The sequence below is a fragment of the Triplophysa dalaica genome, chromosome 22 (genome assembly GCF_015846415.1).
Source record: "Triplophysa dalaica isolate WHDGS20190420 chromosome 22, ASM1584641v1, whole genome shotgun sequence".
Taxonomy (NCBI): Eukaryota; Metazoa; Chordata; class Actinopteri; order Cypriniformes; family Nemacheilidae; genus Triplophysa; species Triplophysa dalaica.
In genome coordinates this window covers 4479962-4500000 of record NC_079563.1, presented here as the reverse complement: position 1 = coordinate 4500000, position 20039 = coordinate 4479962, and the positions used below count along the sequence as shown (strand labels likewise).

At 39.2% G+C, this 20039-nt stretch overlaps 1 protein-coding gene and 1 long non-coding RNA gene across 5 annotated transcripts in view; both read right to left on the bottom strand.

Moving 5' to 3' along the window:
- Window positions 1-8442, bottom strand: part of psd3l (pleckstrin and Sec7 domain containing 3, like) — a 69194-nt gene extending 60752 nt beyond the window's left edge. The window contains exons 1-2 of one of the 4 annotated variants that reach the window (XM_056737024.1): window positions 8304-8442; window positions 4705-5127 (exon numbers count right to left, since the gene is read on the bottom strand). In XM_056737024.1, the coding sequence (XP_056593002.1) occupies window positions 4705-5021 (317 nt within the window). In that variant the 5' untranslated portion in view covers window positions 5022-5127; window positions 8304-8442. Of the gene's footprint in view, window positions 1-2776; window positions 6368-8141; window positions 8254-8303 lie in introns of those variants that run through there. The other 3 variants (XM_056737025.1, XM_056737023.1, XM_056737027.1) reach the window with 3 other exon arrangements.
- Window positions 8443-9034: 592 nt separating this feature from the next.
- On the bottom strand, window positions 9035-15155 carry LOC130411980 (uncharacterized). The gene is made up of 3 exons (XR_008905138.1): window positions 14875-15155; window positions 9813-9924; window positions 9035-9061 (listed from the first exon to the last, which is right to left on the bottom strand). It is a non-coding gene; the product is annotated as an uncharacterized LOC130411980 (long non-coding RNA).
- Window positions 15156-20039: the final 4884 nt, after the last annotated feature.

Sequence of the window (20039 nt, the reverse complement as noted above, 5' to 3'; positions counted from 1 at the left end):
TACTAAAACACAATATGACAAAATAGAAAACACTCAAAATGGTTAAACTGCTGAATCAATAAGACATTAAGAATCAGTGTATGAATCTCAAGAATGGTGACAGACAAGCAACAAAAGAAAGCTTCATGCTACAATGCAAAGAGAAAAATTAAAGAGAAAAGAGATTTAATTTATCCAAAGTAAGGGATCAAGAGCCCAACTAAAGCAAACACTGAGCACAATAATGGTGTTTTGAAAAATGTATACATTTTGATTTGAACCCAGCCATAAATATAATTTGAGAAAAACAAATCAAATTGCTTGTAACAAGTGGACGTAATTTTTTTAAGATATCCAAAGTAAAAGTATTTTTTTTCAGTTGATCCAAAGTCTCACTTTTTTCAGTGTAGCTTCAAAAGACTCAACACAACACCAGCCGATGAATAAGAGTGTTGTCTTGCCACAGGATTGGTCATTGATGAACCATTGATGGTGACGTCACTGCACGCCAGAAACCTGCCACGTCTTAAACTTCCATGTAAACGCTGTTTTCTGTGTAGCCGTTTTTTTTTATATGCATAAAACAGGTTTTGTTTGTGAGCTGATTTTTTATTGATATCTCTTTATATTGTACATGTAAACACACTCATTGTTTACTGCAGTTTAATATTGCTGGTCTCAGTTCTAGGGCCACAGACAAACACAATAATAATATGAAAAGTCATTCAGATACTAAAGTGTCTCAAGCGTCTCAGCTGACTGTTTTCAGAAGCATTTTCAACCAGCTAAATTATTTTGTTGGAAACACAGCCATAGAGTTCTCTCTCTCTTGAGATTTAGTGAGTCTAGGACTTTTTGGAAGATATTGAGACCTCTTGTGTCTGCCAGGTGAAATCATACATCTGAATGTTAAGAAAGAGACTTTCATATTCTCAACAAGATCAAAATCATTTAAAAAGCTTATAATACCTCACATCACTCAGTTTCTTAGAGGTTTGTGTACAAGACCAAATTCACATTATTTACCTATCAACATTTATATTTAGAATCAAATGTTGTGTCCAACACAGCCAGATGATTTCTATATTTCATATAAATGATGACAAAAAGTAAATGTAAGAGCGTCTAACTGCAGTATGAGAGAGCGGGCAGACAGACGCCTGGCATCGGCCCTCAACGCTGACTCACGCGCCTTCAGGACTGGCATCTTAACTTCCTTTCGACCAGCTGAGAGACACGCCCATCCTGTGACCTCAGCACCTGCCACACACACTGTGTGTTTCATCATGTGGAAGTAAACGCCTGCGTGATACGGAACAAACCACCAACGTATATCAATCTCTTCCCTAAAATCACCATTCATCAACACTCACTGACACCCACCGCACATTGAGTGCCTGCCGTCGATAAAGTTTTACTATAAATAACTGCCGATGATAAAGGGATGACTGTGTTTCTGCCAATAATGACATCAATCGAAAACTAGTAAACAGGACAGACTGAATGTAAGCTGAAGTGAGTGCGTTATTAGGCACTTTTACATTTACATTATATTTACATTCAGCAGACGCTTTTATCCAAAGCGACTTAAATTGCTTTATCCTATACATTTTACATAGGTATGTGCAATCTCCTGGGATCAAATGCTCTTACCACTGAGATACAGGACACACACTTTTCCCTTCAAACTTCAGAAGTAACTAAAGATGATTCTCAATCTGAACTGACGCCGATCTGTGTGATCGCCTCAAAACATCTCTAACCAGACATTTTTACTTAGGTTTTAAATTAGAAACTTTAACAAAACTACGTTTTTATACTGTTCTAGTTAAACTAGGCATGTCACAATATCATCTTATCACTTCACCATCACCAAGAGAATTCACAATCACAGCATAACATCCATAAAATGATATAGTTATGATCATGTCATTAGTCAAGTTCACCAGTGTTTTTGTTTATGTCATATTTACTCAATTTTTTTTGGTCATGGAATCACATTTAAAATAGGAGAATGTGAGGCAGAGAGACAGAGAGAGTTTGTAACCATTCTGCCTAAATGCCAATCATGTGTAAACGATGAACTAGTTAAACAGTTGTATTTCGAGTAACTTTAGGAAAATATACATATTTAAAATAGACCTCTATCGGCAGGTTCAGCAGCAACATCATCAAACGTTATGTGGCCCAAACTCAACATCCAGCAGACCTCCACAAAGAATCATCAAAAGTTTCATTTAATATACAATAACATATTGATAAAAATTGATATTCATATCAATTAAATATAAAATAAATAATTATATTGCTAGCCACTAGCCTGACCGATAAAAAAAACACAGAGCATAATTGAACTGGTCCATATGCGTGTTAAGGAGGGGTAGTGCAGATATAAATGTTGAGAGGAACCAGACTGGAGCAGAAATGCAGATTTCTCTTGACATGAGACACCGTGGCAGATATGATATCGTACACATAAGGTCATAAGTAGAGGTTGTTATAAAATCCTTTCTGCCCTAGAAGTGCAGTGCATGGTTTACAGTAATGATCAGCTATATTGACACTTGTAAAGTGTGTGAGGAGCAGCACGCTGGAGTCATGAGTGAGGAGAGAATAAGATAAAGACACACCGCTTCAACCTTTCAGCTGCAGAGGACGTTTCCAGCAGACAGACCTCCAGATCTGATGACGTCACTGCAGTCACACACACACACACACACACAGCCGGCGCAGCTGCTCGCTCGAATCACCATGGCGATTAAGAAGCGTGTCATGCATGCGGAAGGTCAAGACTTACTGAAGGGATGCATCAGACTCAGCATCGGCCAGGCCCGGCTGGGAGAAACAGCCTGACACGACGGAGCCCATGAGAGTGCCACTGAACTGCTGATCTGTGTAGCGCTGACCTACATGGAGACGCTGGTGTGCTGCTGGGACACGGCTCTCTCATTCATGAGTCTCATCGCTACCATAAACTCAAGCCTCTCGCTCCATCCATCCACACGCCGGCCGGAGGACTGGGGGCTTGTCCGAGCGCACACGTGTGAATGGAGCGCTGAAGCGATGAGCTTTATTTATGTCCAGCATGCTCTGGGGCAGGAGACTGCAGACTACGCTGGAGCTATAAATAACAGCGGGACTGATGCGCTCGGATGGTGAGCAAATGTAGCGTGATCTGACCACAGTCATCTTCCTAACACACATGCTAGTGTGGGTGATACTGCATGTTTATTCTCATATTATTACTATTATTAATAATCATTTAACGCTGTAATGCAGTGTCGGTGTATTGATGTTGGTAAATGTGTTGTGGAAATCTATGAAAGTGCTTTATAGAAACAGAAGAGCTGATACTACTTGTCCCATGATGACATGAATCTGAATATTCAGAAGCACAAATGACTTTGAGCTGATAAGTATTTACTGTGAATTGTAATAATGTGCCATTCCTCACACAGCTATAGATTACCTTCAGATAACCTTGAAAATATTTGATTTACAGTTCTTGCAGACTGTAAGGCTATGTTCACATTTGACGTCTTTTTGACAAGAAAACATTATTTGTTGTGGTTACAAAGCGTTTGTGCATGAAGGGAGCTCAGAGAAACAGATTCAGACAGGCTTCATAGGCAGCATAAGGGAAGTCTATTTGAATTATAAACAAAGAGCATCTTTGCAATAACCGATGACATATTTCTAATCTACAATACTAATTTCTCACTAGAAATGCAATCAAAAGCACTTAAGAGGGGAAAATTAAACTTGCATTTATAAAAAAATATGCTCCAGCCGGCGATTCTGTCACCATTTTATTTTTCCATCTTGATCCTGTTTTACCAATCATCTTCCTTGAATGTTGATAAGGACAAGACAGGTCTCGCTACTCGCTTGTCATTGATTAGCTATGAAAAAGGTGTTTCTTCATAAAAGTTGAACCTTTTTCAACTTCAAAAGACACTCTGGTAGAAGGCTGTGTGGAGAGCGCTCCAGACATATGGCCAAACTGTGACCTGGGAGACTCGAGTTCAAATTCCGGCTCAGTGTCCTTTCCTGATTCCTACTCCACTCTCTCCTCTCAATCACATCCTGTCTGTCTCCATTATCCTCTAATTATAAAAAAAAGGCAAAAAGCCACAAAATATAACTTAAAAATAAATCTAAAATCAAAAAAAGACACTCTGAGCTGCAGAAAACGACACTGCCCAGGAATCCACAAGATTTAAATGTAAAACAGACACTACCAGCTGCAAACATGAAGTCAAATGTGAACATAGCCTAAAGCAGTTTAAACATTTTCCTTGTTTTTTATACTCTGAAACGACGTGAGAATGAGTACTGCTATTCCTTTAAACACTAATTTTTAGGTGAGCCTTGTATTCATCACTGGAATCAATAAATCACATTAATACAAAAAATATATTTTGGACTTAAATGTCATGACAATCATTTTTTGGCAACTTTCTAATAAATCATGTCATTCTACATTAACATTTAGATACTTTTCATAAATCAATTGTAATCACCAAATATTTCAACATGACCATACTGTTATTTATGAACAACTCTTATAGTAGCTATAAAACATTTAAACAAATCTTGTTCTGAATGTCTGGACATACGGATGCATTAGATGCCTTCATTCACTAGGGGCCGCTGTATTCCCACACAACTCAAGTCTCACTGCAGTACTGAAAACACAACACAAGAAGTTAACTGTGATCTTACCTTAGACAGCCCTGCAGGTCTTTCTTATTCATCAGGCCGTTCGCCAGCGCTGACCCGCCGTGACCAGACGCACTTGCATCCTGACAGCCGGTCGAGAGAAACGATGAGGTCACCTCCAGAGCCGGCCGGCTGCTCGTCTGTGTGGCGGTGACGCTCAACACCTCAGCGTCTGAGCCGGGGTCCAGGAACAGACTTCGGTCCTTCAGTCGCTGCTGGATCATGGGTGTCAGGGGGATATCGAAAGCGAAGGAGGGTTCAGGGGGATTCTGACAGCCGGGTTTAGGCACAGGGTTGGACACGGTGTCCAGAGAGTCCATGCTGCTGTAGAGAGTCCCACACAGACGCTCTGACTCCAGGATGGTCTCGAAGTGACAGCTGAAGACATCAGTGGTGTCGATCTCACTGGATTGACCTTCTGAACACCTGAAACACACAGAAACACCAACACAACTCATCAAGGAGGGCGTACATGAAAAAAGAAACACTTCACCAATACAGCACTGACTTCAACAGGTGGATTAATGACTGCCGATCTCATGAACATGTTAAAGTTCAACCCAGGACCAGCAAATGAAGAATAACTAGGGATGTCACAATTTGATCAATTTCATGGTATCACAATAGCAAAATTGTCTCAATATTATGGTGGTCACATGACTGTTTGAAACGATAGGTCTTCCGGCCCTTTAACATAGAGAATGTTAAACAATATAACAGATATTCCCTCTGTCAAGGTCCGACTGGTGCCGTGTTTTTATTTGATAAGAGGTATGTAACAAGGTTCAGCTTGGGGTAAGGAAGAGGATGAGCTTGGCGAGACTGACACGGGAGTTTATTAAAGATTCCTAAAAGAAACAGAGATTCCAAATAACAAAAATAACTTGGTGGCGAATTCTCCAGCACAGAGATTCTTTCAACAAATAATTCAACATGACTGAAAGATTCTTTTCATTCGGATCAGTACTCCAGCTCTGATTCCTGTTAGCGATCACTCGCTCTCTGGTCTCCAGTGTTCAGTCCGTGGCTCTCTTTCTTTCTGTGTGTTGGTCCTCTTCTTTATCTGGTCTCTGCGCACTCTTACTGGAATCAGATACAGGTGTTGACTGTGTGCACGTGCTCCACTCACTCACTGCACGTCTCTCAGCTCTCTCTTCTGGCACAGACCTCGCTTAACCACGCCCCTCTTGCAACAAGGGAGTTTTCATTGACCTATCTGATACTGTGCTATACCTCATACCTCAAAGCAACAGGTATGATGCGAGGATCAAGAAATGCGGACTGGACATGACACGGTTTATTTGTACATCATTGGAATGTTCAATAATTGTTTATTAAACACTTATGGCACTTTTTTCCAAGTCTTCCTTTGTCACCACAGGTGTTAGACCGAGGTTTTTATCATACCGTGAGATATTGATACCGTTATATCCCTATGAATATCAGAAGAAAAACAACTATAACCAGTCTTTTTTATAATGCATCAAGACATTTTACTTTTTTGTAACTCAAACTCCTGTTTGAATGTTTGTATTATTTATTATCACAATTGTACATCAAAAATATCTCATATAAAACAGTATGAATTAATATACACAATACAGTTCAACAAACACTGCCCCAATGTTTAAATACTGTCTCATTATACTTAAATACAGCATCTTATTAGACTGAATAGTGGTCTTATGACATTACTTCAATTTGTTAAACGATTAATTGTGATTAAGAATAAAAGTTTGTGATTACATATTACATGTATGTGAACTGAATATCAATTTTACCATGCATGTATTTACTGTATTTAGAAAATATTTGCATGTTTATATTAATATTTCTGTATAACTTAAAATATATATAAACATTTATTTGTTTCTATATTGTATATTTTCTTGAATATATACATGTATGTGTTTATAAATACAAAATGAATATGCACAGTTCACAGACATGTATCATGTATACCTTGATTCTGGATGCGATTAATCACAATCAATCGTTGAACAACAGCCGTAATATATCATTACTTTATATCAAATACTGTATCACATATGATATTTCTTTAGCGTTAAACTATAGACGGAAGTTAAAACGTGTCATTCTAATGTAAACTTCCACCTGTGATTACCACTTCCTCTATTAGGAATCATCCTTTCAGACCACCACAAGAACAGTGAGAGTTTATAAAGGAAGTAATAACAAGAAATAAGCACACACGCAAGAGAACTACACTAACTTATTTTGAAACTATAGTGTTACAAGCCATGTTAGAAAGCATTTATCATACACATTCAGTGTTCTGTGAAGTGTGTAGCAGATGTGAATTTCATAAACATTGAAGAGAACACTACTATATACTGTACTGTAGACAATAGTGGTATATCAACAGTGTTGGGGAGTAGCTAACTACAAGTAGTGATGCTACTAACTTAACTACATTTTCTGTAGCTTGATGGTAGTTAAGTTTCTTTTAAAACATTGTAGATTTTCAGGTAGTTAAATACTTCTACAGAAAGTAGAGTTGTCCAAACGCTACTTGCTACATTCCATTGCGACAAACTTTTAAGCAATAAGTGCAGCGCACTGAGCACAACGTCGCTATCTTACTTACTACTGAAGATCACAAACTGCATCTGTTGTTCTGTAGCGCATCTTGCGGCTTACGCACAGTACTCAGAGAGCGTCTGATGATTACGTGAATGTGCAGAAGTAAACTCGACACATCCATAAAGGATTGAGCAAGGCATGGCGGCCGTGGCAGATTCGGAATCAGAAGATGTATAGATGAATTGCCCATGGCCTTATTTGTCCAAGTCAATGTATCTTTAAGAAGCAAACAGTAATGCTTACTCTTTGTATGTAATCTGTGCAAACCAAAAATTCAAATGCTGTCTGCATTGAAGACTTCAACCACAAATTTAAGTAGACACAGACAGGTGAGTTATAGTCATTTTGAATCTAACAATTCTCCGGTATTATTAAAACAATAAGATCCCAGAAGCAGTGGTTTACAGTGCATTTTATAATAGCTAAGGGATCCGCGAAGCGGATTTTTGCTTTTAAAAAACGGTAATTTGGTATGCGTAGCAAGGTTTCATAAAAGAAAGTATTTGAAGTGATATTTAGCCTATGCAATGCGGTCAGCCGTTATAAATCGGGGTATTTTACAAAGGCTCAGCCAATCAGAATCAAGAACCAGCACTGAGCGTTTTATAATGCTTTTTATGTATATAATATCTGTTTAATGGCAATTATGAATTCTTTTTTACAATTAAATTGACGAGTAGCTTGTAGCTGATCTAACTACAGTTTCAAAGTAGCTTCCCCAACACGGTATGACGATGACCAAAAATTCCTTATATTACAAGAAAAACAATAACAAATGTTTTAGCGGATATTTTCCAAACACATTTCATTAAAAGTCGGTTGTAAATGTAATTTACCTGCGAGCTTACAGTGATGTTATGTCGGGTGCTGTTCTTTAAATACCAAGCAGATGGCATTTATTGATCGAGCCAATATCAGAGAAATATATGAATTCCAGTACAAACATGTGTGAGTGTATCAGGATGTAAGTGCAGGATTGAAATGAGCAGTTACTGTACCTGTCTGAGCTGTGTTGTGTTGGTTTGTGTTCAGGGCTCCTCTGATGTTCCTGTGGTCTCTGTTCGATGTGTGTCCTGCGTCACTTCCTCTTTCACATTACAGTTCACTTCTGCTCCTTTCTGCATTTCTCCATTCACCAGACTCGCCTCAAAGCGCAGCTTCTTCCCCGGCTTCTCCGGCTGTTTGCCTCCGTCCAGAAAGGCGCTAAAGATGCCCGGGACCTCAGCCAGGATTTTACTGGATTCCTCTAGAGACTCGTCTAAGAGCCCCGTGGAGGGGTCTCCGGCGAGGCCGGGCACATTTCCGGCATGCTCTCTTTGCGTCGGGCTGACGTCTGGTTTATTTTGGCTCCCGGGGTCTCCGGCACTGAAACAGCTCAGCTCTTCTGAGGTGGGCACTATGGAGCTGGGGTCCTTTATGAGTGCCTCACACCACGAGTCAAACAGCAGGCTAGACGTCAGGAGAGACTCGGGCTGACCATTTTGGAGGTCTACGCCCTGATTGGCCATATCCAGCTGAGATGGCGTCCCGTTGTCTTCGTGGCAGGGGATCATGGGCGAGGTGGTGGCGTCTCCTGACGTCTTGCTCTGTTGGGCCACAGCATGCTGACAGCGAGCGGTCAGGCCGCTCAACAGGTTAGACAGCTCCCTGTCAATCTCCTGGAAGAGTGAGGTCTCGTCGATGTCCTCCTCATCTTCTACAGCAGAATCAACGCCCGTGCTGCTTTCCTCCGGTGCTGGCGACCAAGAGACGACTGCTGGACAAAAAACACAACAAGTCTGAGTGTGTGATGTGCTCACTGTGAAACTGGTTAACACATCCTGAAAGAACATAAATGTAAAATTGATCATTACCATGGATTTACACATGAGTTTTATTGATCTCTATAAAGTCATAATCCTGTGCATTCTGTGCATAAATAACATAAACAAGTAGTGATGGAAGAATATAAAAGTCAACATATATAAATATGTAAAATTAATAAATATTGAGTCATTTATCAAAATGACTCAGGTCTGACAACCGAACACAAAGGAAGATAATCTAAAGTATGTTAATAATCAAACAACACTGAACTCAATTGACTTCCATTGTATGAATACTAAACCACTGAGATATTTCTCAAAATATCTTCTTTTGTGTTCCACCTTACACGTTTGAGGAGGAATAAATGATGGCAGAATAGATATTTTTGGGTGATGTGTCTAAGAGTTTATGAGTTGTATTTGTACAGCAGGAGGCAGTGTTGGGTTAAGGGAAATAAACAGTAAACACAGCTGACTTCAGGAATGACAGGAAACGCATCATTCCTCATTTGACAATATGCAAGAGTGAAGTGTAAGTCATCAATGTCCAGAACAGAGTGAGAGGCCTGAACAGTAATTACATGTAAACTATCCGACATAAACCTTTTGTATACTTTACATATGTTTTTAGACAAAGAATAATGGCCTCCAATCTCCTCCCGCGTGTGAATCCAGATACAGTAGAATACTGAAGCATGTTACCGTTGTGTGATGTGCTTGTGTCTTCTGGATTTCCAAACAGAAACTGGTATTTGGCTTTGGCAACAGTCTGAGCGTGTTTAGATGAGCTGCTGAGCTGCTCGAACGCTTCACCCTGAAACAACAAACCCAACAGCATCCTGATTTATACAGAAACATCTGAGAACATGACACGTCAGTCAAGACGAGAAACGCTTCATAAACTTTCCCGCTGTGGAAAGAAAAGCATTTTTCATGACACATGTTTACTATAAACACTTGTTACTACCCACTAGGATGACACAGCTGGTTCAGATATAGATTTGTGGTTTGAGGTGCCAAATCCTAAGAAAGAGGAAGTTACAGAAACAATGAGTGTGATGCTGAAATGTCCAAGTATCTTAAAGGGACAGTTCACCCCCAAAAAAAAAATTCCCATTAAAGGGTGGTGTCCCATTTCTCAGAGCTGTTGTTGATGTTCAAATCACCAAAACAAACACACCCCTGCCCCCATCTTTCCCTTTTGTCAGCGCTCGGCTCGACTAATGTCCGTCCTGTGCACTGTGCACCTTACTGCTGATTGGCTACAAGGTACAAGGTTTTGGTACACGAGTGTAATTCTGAAATCGGACTCCCCGCCTTTAAAAGTCTTATTAAAAGTAATTGACTACACACATGTTACATGCGTTATCTTTCTCTTTTACTGGAACTGAAGGAAGCCAGTGTCAGCTTTCAGCTTCACAAGAGAAGACGTTGTTAACATCAAAGACAGATCAAACAAACTGAAAGTCCAGCGGCAGTCTCCCAGCTCAGCGTGTGACTGTCAGGAGCCATCACGGACACTTGAGGAATCCCACTATTGACTAGTCAAAGATCGCCAACCTTTATCAGTTCAAACAGAACAGTATGCTTATGTTAGTGTTTTATCAAATTATGTCCAGAAAATGAATGTGAAACACCACTTTAAAGAGCTTTCTCTTCGGCTGAAAATAAAGATATTCCTCCTGAACATAACATCTGTAAATGTCTGAATCCTGAAAACAATTATAAACTGCTTCCAGCATTTTCCTAGTTACCAAACTAAGAAGTCTGAGAGCGCTTACGTTCCGGCAGTGCACATGAGTTAAACATGTGAGTTATAGAGTCCGCAGGGATGACTGATCTTTATAGGCCAACCCTGAAGTCAGCGGCACACTGGTTCTCTTGACCAAAAGCTTATGGCTTTTGAACACGGTTAAAAATAAGTTCAGTGACTAACAAAAGTTGTTAATACTTACACGTTTTGTCTATCAAGATAATCTTTGGAAATAACAAAATTGCTTATTTTGAAGTATAAATACAATCACCAGAAGTTAACATGGGGTATAAACAGACAACAGTCGTCAAGTCACTACCAACAAGCTTCCAACTCATTAAAAACATGTTCCTGCTAGGTGATTACTCCATGAGTTCATCTGGATCAATGGTTTTTGAGGTTTGTTTGTGCCCATGTTGAATTATTTGTGAGACTTTTATGTGTGATGTGCTTGTCACATAGTTGCATTTTGTGAGCAGCCGCCATTAAGACACAATAAAGCTTTTAAAAAATCACAAGCAGGTTATCACTGTTGTTGTATAACGTAGAATAATTCTAACTTTATTTAATAATTATTACATTTGTTAACAACAGACCCTGTTTTAGACATTTAACAAATTTAATCATTATTGACCCATTGACTTTGGGTTGATGGAACTAGAGGTGCTAAAATTGCATGCTTCAAGGTTTTGCATACAAACAATTCCTTGGACTTAACATTCCATATCGTCTCTGTCCTTCCTAAGCATTGAATGTCCAAATTCACAGATTTTAAGTACTGCCGAATTTAAAGGGGTTGTATGACAGGGCTTAAATTAATATTATGGTTTGTTTTAGATGTAATGTAATGTATCTACAGGATTTAAGGTTGAAAAACGCTGTACTTTCCACATAAGGTGCATGTTAGTATCTCCTCTTTGCTCCGCCTCTCTGAAACACACAGATTTTGAACAAAGCTCGTGGCTCTGAAAAGTGAGGTGTGCTCTGATTGGCCAGTTCACCAGTGTGTAGTGATTGGTGGAATACTGCAAGCGTGTGAAGGAAATGTAACGCCTCTGACCATATTTGGAACATCAGGTTCCTCTTCAATTGTACTGACAGGTGCACTGCCTTACTTGCATATACATTTGGGCGGTCTTAGTCAAATCAGACCACCAACTGATGTAGATTTGTGGGGGTGTGTTTACACCAGGTGTTTCAGGCAGGTCTGGTTGAGCATTCGCTTTTACATAGAATGCATCTTTTGTTTCAACACATCTTATAACACACCAAAGACACAGAAAAACACGTGTTCACGCAATATGACCCCAATTTGTGTTCACGCCAATTTGTGTCCAAGTTCATAAGCACTTTTCAATGTCTTTTCATTTCGATATTTGTCAAACCCAACGAAAAATATTAAAGCGAGAGATTTATAAACAAGAGAAAAATATGAAATATGGAGATCAAAGGTTGTAGGAGGACATCAGTGATATGTAACATGCCATAAGCCAGTGTTTCCCAGACTTCTTTGTTTAAAGGCCCCCTTTGTGTACATTTTATAAAATAAGGATAATGATAAATGATAAATATCTGGGTTCACATAACAATTATGATTTAAGATACAGAGAACGATAGGGTTCAAATCACTTTTCCAAAGATTTTTTACGACAGAATATTATTTGTAACGCTTAAAAGTCTGAGTAAGCTGGCAAAATATATGCTTTACATCCCGGACACAAGAGCACCTTTAGCCTTTGATGTGATATTTTGGAGAAAAGACGATCGAGAATGAAAATGAAAGCATCATGACCAGTTCATGTACAGTACAGTAGCCTTTATCCATTATTGTTATCGTCCGCTGGTGTGTGGACACAAATATAGTTAGTTAACGTGTGATCTTTCCTTTAAGCTCCTTTCACACTGCCAGCAAATATCAATTTATTCATTCGTCCAAGTATCTTTCTTTGTGTTTAGAACAAAGCAAGCAATAAACTACACTTAATGATGATAGAATTGTTGAAGTATGCTAATGCCTTTAAATAGTTTAGGAATGACTGACATTAAGATTTTGGGGTGAGCTGTTCCTTTAAAACATGGATTCTAAAAAAAGAGAGACCAGGAGATTGGGAGAAGCCACGAGTTAAGAAATGGTGCAGTGAGCGGTTTGAGGTTTTGCACTGAGGATGAAAACAGAGTAAAGACACGCAGACAGCATGTCAACCTGTGATCTTCACTTCTCAAACACAATCATTATAACACTGAATGTTTTTGCCTTTTGATGGCAAAACACGTCATGTTCCAGAATAAACCTTTAACAGCGGATGCATGAGTTCACATCCTCAGAATAGAAGTTATTTACACTTTTCTGCAAACTACACACAGCACACTCTATTCAAGAAGCTCAAATTAGTTTCACACAAATGTGTCTGTGACTGTGACTGTGAACATGAGAAACTTCAATATAGGCTGTAATAATTCACATTATTATACTCCATCAGAACAGAAATCAGTCTATGAACGTCACCAACTCTTGAATAAATGTGCCATGATCTCACAGTACAATATCAAAACATTTGCTAATGGAGGATACGTTTGTACAGTTTATACATTTCTATACAAATAGCGGCCGCACACAGAGCCAAGTCTGAGGTCTACACCCTTTATAAAATGATCTGTACAAGCATCCTCACAAACACACAGTGATGCGATCTCTATATGGTAAGTAACACAGAGGTCATGGGTTCAAACCCTGAAAGCATTCATAAACTGAAGAGTTATTGATCTACCATTGCTTGTACTTCATAGGGTGTATACTGATAGTGTGCCCTATACTCTATCAGTCACGGGTCAGAGGATAAGCTAGCAGATAACCTATAATGTCAATGTAACTGGACACTTGAAATTGATCCAATAATACACAACCTCACTTTACTGGACAAAGCAAAACTTCCCCAACATATTGGATGGATAAAAATGAAAACAAACTGTGGTGAATGATGTTATCAGATGTGATATAATGATTTTAACATAATTATCAAAAATAAATTCCTGAAAATGTAATGGACATAAAATAATATATATCCATAATATAATTTCTTCCCCTTTTGATATTAAGGTTAAATGCTTCATATTTCATCCCATATTTATATTCAATTTGATTTGATTTTTTACACGTTTAAGGAACGTACAAACACACCAAAACACAAAGGCAAAGCTCAGGTCAGAGGTCAGTGGTGTGATGTAGCTCACTGGTCAATGAAAGGCTGAGGGTTCAAATCCCAGAAGACTTCATTCATGAACAGCACCTTTGTTAAAACATGACCCTGAAAATGAAGATGTGTAGTGTCTTACACTCTGATACTAGAAGCTTCGGATAGATCGATGATAAAGTGAATGTGACTGACTCTCACAGCTGATTGGCTGATCTGATGATCATGATCAGACAATGAACACAAAGACTGAACAGTGATGTTTACATTGAGATCTATAGTAACTTTTCCACACATGTTTCTTTACCTCCGATGAGCTTATAAAAGCGCAATAACACTGTTATAACACACATTTACAGCATTAAACATTATATGATCAGATTCCTATAGCGATATGAAATCATCACTCAGACCCGGGCTAACACATCACTAAACATCCACATTAAGAGTTCATGTCTCTCACCCTGACCTGTCTCTCTTTCTCTCTCTCCATCTTTATCATCATCATCATCATCATCATCATCATCAGTGTTTGTTTCTCATGTTTACAGTCATTCATACTGTACAGTATATCCGTCTGTGCTACAGTATGTTAGCTTCACTGGTACAGATGTGATCAAGCGATCCTGACACACACTCGCACACATGATCTAAATACGTGTTTAAATACGTGTCTGTCGCACATATATAAAGCATTTCAAACTCGCTTTGATTGAAACTCAATGTGTGACACATAAACGGCAGCAGAAGTGAAAGCGCGTGAAGAGAGTTTATGGGAAAATCCCGCTTAATAAAACAAAGAAAAAAGACTAAAACTCACCGACAGAATGATTTTAATTCAGCAGAGATCATGTAAAGATGAATGTTGACATTGCAGACCTTTGATTTACCTCACATCACAGAAAACAGCAGCGCTGTCTGACTGAATGTTATCATGTTCCCCCTCAGTCTCCTGTCAGATGGTACAGTCCTCGAGCAGCTTGTTGGGGTATGTAGTGCCCTACGAAGGGCCCTTCAGGAAGGGAACGCCACGTAAAACGTCACCCCAATTAAAGAGAAGATGGCGTTGTTTTTAAACGAACATTTTAAACGAACATATTAAGAGATACAATTGCGTTTTTTCAATTTGAGTTTACACATCAAGAGCTTAACTCTTTGAAGGAAGTAGGGCATAGGCATGATCACTTCTGAATGAACGCGCGATGTGCATGCGTGCGTGTCCCCTCGGTCTCGTGCTAGTTGGTACAGTCCTCTCCATGCAATTAAAGTATGTACCTTTTTTTGTGATGGCAGACTACATACTTTTGAGCTCGTATGCAAGTACTGTGGCGGACGTGAAGTAACAACCACACATCTGCGATTCAGCTCTTTATTTAGTGTAGCATCTCTTGTTTAATATATATGCTATTTATATATATTTCTATCATTTAATGTATTTTATTACAGCTGTTATGTTATAGTGTGCATGGATCTGCTCTGTAAATCATTCTTCATCATTCTTTCAGTCAAGATTTTAAATCATAAGGGTAACAGACATAAATAAAAGGTTTTCATAGACAAATGTAAAAAACTCACGGTTGTCAAGCAAAGATCTAGCATTTTGTTATTAATGGTAAAGAGATTCATAATATAATATCTGTTTTCCATGGACAGCCACTAGATGGCACTGTATTATGGATCCTATAATGTTGTGACAATACAAGTAATCTATTGATGAACACTGTACCAAGAATCATTGAAAAAGGGCTATATCATGTATAAAATACCATATGTGCATACAGTTTTTTTTGTTTAAATGGCTTTTTCTGTCATCATTTTATCTTTTCTTAACAGAGCAAAGCTTGAGTTCAATCACACAGAGTGTGAGAGATTGACCGTTCCAGATAGACCAACAAAAACCAGAATGACCAGTTCAAAACTGACCAAAACCCTCAAAAACCAGCTCGCTTCACCAGCTAAAACCTTAATTAAAACCTCATGACAAATTGCAAATCATCCTGTGTCCTGACTGAAGTCATGTGTTTGTGGTCACACATAAATCTCAGCACTGGAATCTCTGATTTAATAATACAATAACACTGCAGTACTCAATATTGAACATATTTACACTTCTCATCTCTTCTCAGATCATTGTGTTCATAATGAAAATGATGGCGCTCTCCCCCAGCTGACATTAGGGAAGAAAAATCTTTAGGCATCTTTAAATCCCATCATAAAACAGTTGACTAAAGTTGTGTGTGACACATTGATATGTAAAAAATCTTTTTAGGAATGTACAGCGTTTCAAGAAAGCTAAACCTCTTTAATGAAAACATTGTTTTAATTAATAAACCTAATTTGGTGTCTAATGCAGTTTGACGTGTGATGTATACATGTACAAGGCCACTTCACATTCCTCTAACACGTAAGAAGAGGAAGAGGAAGATGGGTTGTGGTCCATTTAGTGTGAGATATGGGCGAGATGAGATATCAACTGTAATCTGCTCATCGGGGTGGAAAGACAAACATCCAGCATGTTCTCCCTCGCTTTACATTCAATCCCGAACATCTCTGAGCAAACTAACATTTCAAAAACTGAGATTAACTTTCTAAAGCAGGTTTACTGTATAAAGAAGAGTTGTGAAGCTCTGACCTTGGGCGATGACATCATGATGCTCTGTGTTGACTGTGTGTCTGTGTGTGATGTCACAGAATGAGTGTCAGGTGTCCAGAAGGATCTGTCTCCATACAGCTTTGAGGTCCGTTTAATGACGGCAGACAGAAAGGGGGTCCCATCGGGGGTCCGGCAGCGTTTAACGCCAGCCTCTTCTTTCTGTTTGGCGCTGTGAACCCAGCTGGTGTGCGGCTGTCGGGCTTTGCAGGGACCTATGAGCGGAACTGCAGGAACCGGTGGAAGGACGAGAGGCTTGGGTCTCAGTTTGGGTTTGATGGCTGAAGCGTGGTGGTCCGGTGGCGGTCCGGGGTGGAGGAAGCTTCCTCTGGACGCTGAAGTGAATTTGGGCTTCTCACTCACTTCACTCATGACTTCAGGGTTCTTCTGACGCAGATGCCGATGAGGGAATTCATCTGATGTCAAGCTTGTCCTGGTTCTGATTCTCAGCTCAGATCTCCAGTGGTTTCTTCATTCTAATCCGGCTGATATTCTCACTCATTCAAATCATCTGAAGACTGAAGAAGGGCTGATGATGCTGAGGGTCTTTCTGAGGGTTGGCACTGATGGACCCTTGAGGGTGACCGGATGAAGAGGAAGGAAGTCTTAACATGATGATGATCTTCTGTTTCCTGAAAGAGAGGGTTAATCTCTCTGAGCTGTGCGTGTGTGTGCGTGTGTGTGTGTTCTGTATGTGTGTGTGTGTTCTGTATGTGTGTGTGTGTTCTGTATGTGTGTGTGTGTGCTGTATGTGTGTGTGTGTGTGTATGAGCGTGTGTGTTCTGCATGTGTGTGAGCGTGTGGATTCTGCGTGTGTGTGTGTGTACTGTATGTGTGTGTGTGTGTGTGTGTATGTGAGCGTGTGTGTTCTGCGTTTGTGTATGTGAGCGTGTGTGTTCTGCGTTTGTGTGCGTGTGTGTGCTGTATGTGTGTGTGTGTGTGTGTGTATGAGCGTGTGTGTTCTGCATGTGTGTGAGCGTGTGGGTTCTGCGTGTGTGTGTGTGTACTGTATGTGTGTGTGAACTGTATGTGTATGTGTGTGTGTGTGTGTGTGTGTGTGTGTGAGCGTGTGTGTTCTGCATGTGTGTGAGCGTGTGTGTTCTGCGTTTGTGTATGTGAGCGTGTGTGTTCTGCGTTTGTGTATGTGAGCGTGTGCGTTCTGCGTTTGTGTGCGTGTGTGAACACAAACACTACATTTCTGTCATATTTAATGTAAGTTTACATGAGTTAGGAAATATTGAGTCTCAGAACCGTTCACTTTCTCAGACTGTGAAATTATTTTGCATTTCTGTTAAATTATTTAAGAACAAATGAAATGATATATGATGTCACACAGACATGTGTTTGAGAACACTGTCATTTTGATTCCTTTGACATGACATGAGGACAGTAAAGTGTGAGGTTTTAAAAAGCTCTCAACATGCTTCTGTGACTGTATTTTAAGAGTAAAGAGTCTGTTAGTACAGTAATTCTGACATGTTGTCTGTGTTACATGAAGATGTCACAACCAGCTCAAGCCGATGAAACACAAAACACACTAATATGATTATATGTCTATATCGTTTTAATGACATTTTTCAGAACACTTCTTTATGTATAAACCTTCTCTTTAATAAGTGTGTCACATTGTGAACTGGTTTACATCACAAGGTTTCAGTTCACAGATTGAGGACATTCTACTTTCGCTACTGATTTGAGGTCAGTGTTAATTTGAGGATCAGATTGTCTTCAAATAAAAGAAAAATGGGTCATAGAGTGATTCAGAGAACCAGGACTTTGCCTGCCTTCATTTACATGATCCATCTCACATATACGCTTGATATCAGACAGAACACTGATGTTTGGTTACCAACATTCCTCAAAATATCTTCTGTGTGTTCTGCAGGAGAATAAGCTCATACAGGTTTGACATGACATGAGGGAGAATAAATGATGAAAGAATAGTGTAAAGCATGCAGTCTGCAAAGCATCTGTGGAGACCAGCAGAACATTCATGTGTCTCTCTCTCTGATTGAATTTCCTGTGAAATAATCATGTGTGTTTGAGTCAGCAGTGATCTGAAGCGGTTCACATGTGTTCTGATCATGCTGGAGATCACATCACATCACACTGACTCTGAAAGAGTCAACACAAAAGAACATGGTTTGACTGTAGGAAAATATGGTTTCTTTTTATCTTTTTTAAATGGATTCAGTTTAGTTACTGCTCATGTGTTTTTCACAAAGAAAAAGTAGATATACAGCATGTCTTCTGCACATATCTTGCTTGACTTGTTGCTGATGTCACTTCATCAGTCAGTAAGTGCATCGGGTCTGGATGGAGAGGACAGAATAAACACAGACCTCATTCATTCAGTGGTGTATTGTTGAGTATGTCGATGCTACTGGACGAGAAGAGAAGTCATGACACGACACCCACTCAAACATAAACTCCATGAGAAGAAGCAAAGTGATTGAGATGTGGACAAACTGAACACATGAACAAGAGAAGCTGTAAAACACACAGAACACCAAACCTTACAGACAGAACCAATAATGTCCAGCTGTCTCTTTATGAATAGTGCCATTCAGATTGCCATAATATTTGTATAGTGCTCTTACACAACAAGACATATTGTTCAAAGCAGCTTGACAGACGTCAAACCATTCTTCATGCACCGGTCAACTGAAGGCAAATGACAACACGAAAAATGCTTAGAGAAAAAAACTGTATGAGAGACAAGAATCAGTTTAAATCATTTCATTAAAACAGAGTTTAAATTGTAATGATGATGATGAAATGATGTGTGGGTGTAGATCAGAGCTCGTTTCTGGAACAGAATGAAATAGCTGTTTGGCATTGGAAATATTACATAACTGAACTGTGTCTCACATTAAAACAGCTGAGAACACTATATAACTGTTGATATAGATCATGTGACCCTGACGCCGGCAGCAGTGCTCCACATTAACATTACTAATTAACGTTACTAAAATAACTCACAAACTAACAAATCTGACCATAAAGTTCATTCATATGCTATAAACGATGAACTACATTACCCACAATTCCTTAGTAGTGGTGTAGTGTAAAGATTGCACTTCGTCATAACTCCACCCCTGAAACCTTACTGAAGTCAAACAAACTTTACATGAAAAAAACAGATCACGCGTGTCTCACTGTATGTGCGCTCTTAAACACAAACACACTCACTTCATCTTTACAATGAAAGGTCAACTATGATGTTCATTTAAAGAAACAATTCTAAACTAGTAGTTTACTGAGAGTACAGTTCAAAGTTTCCTTTATCCACAAAAATGAGCTTCAAGTATAAAACTAGTAAACTATCAGTGTAC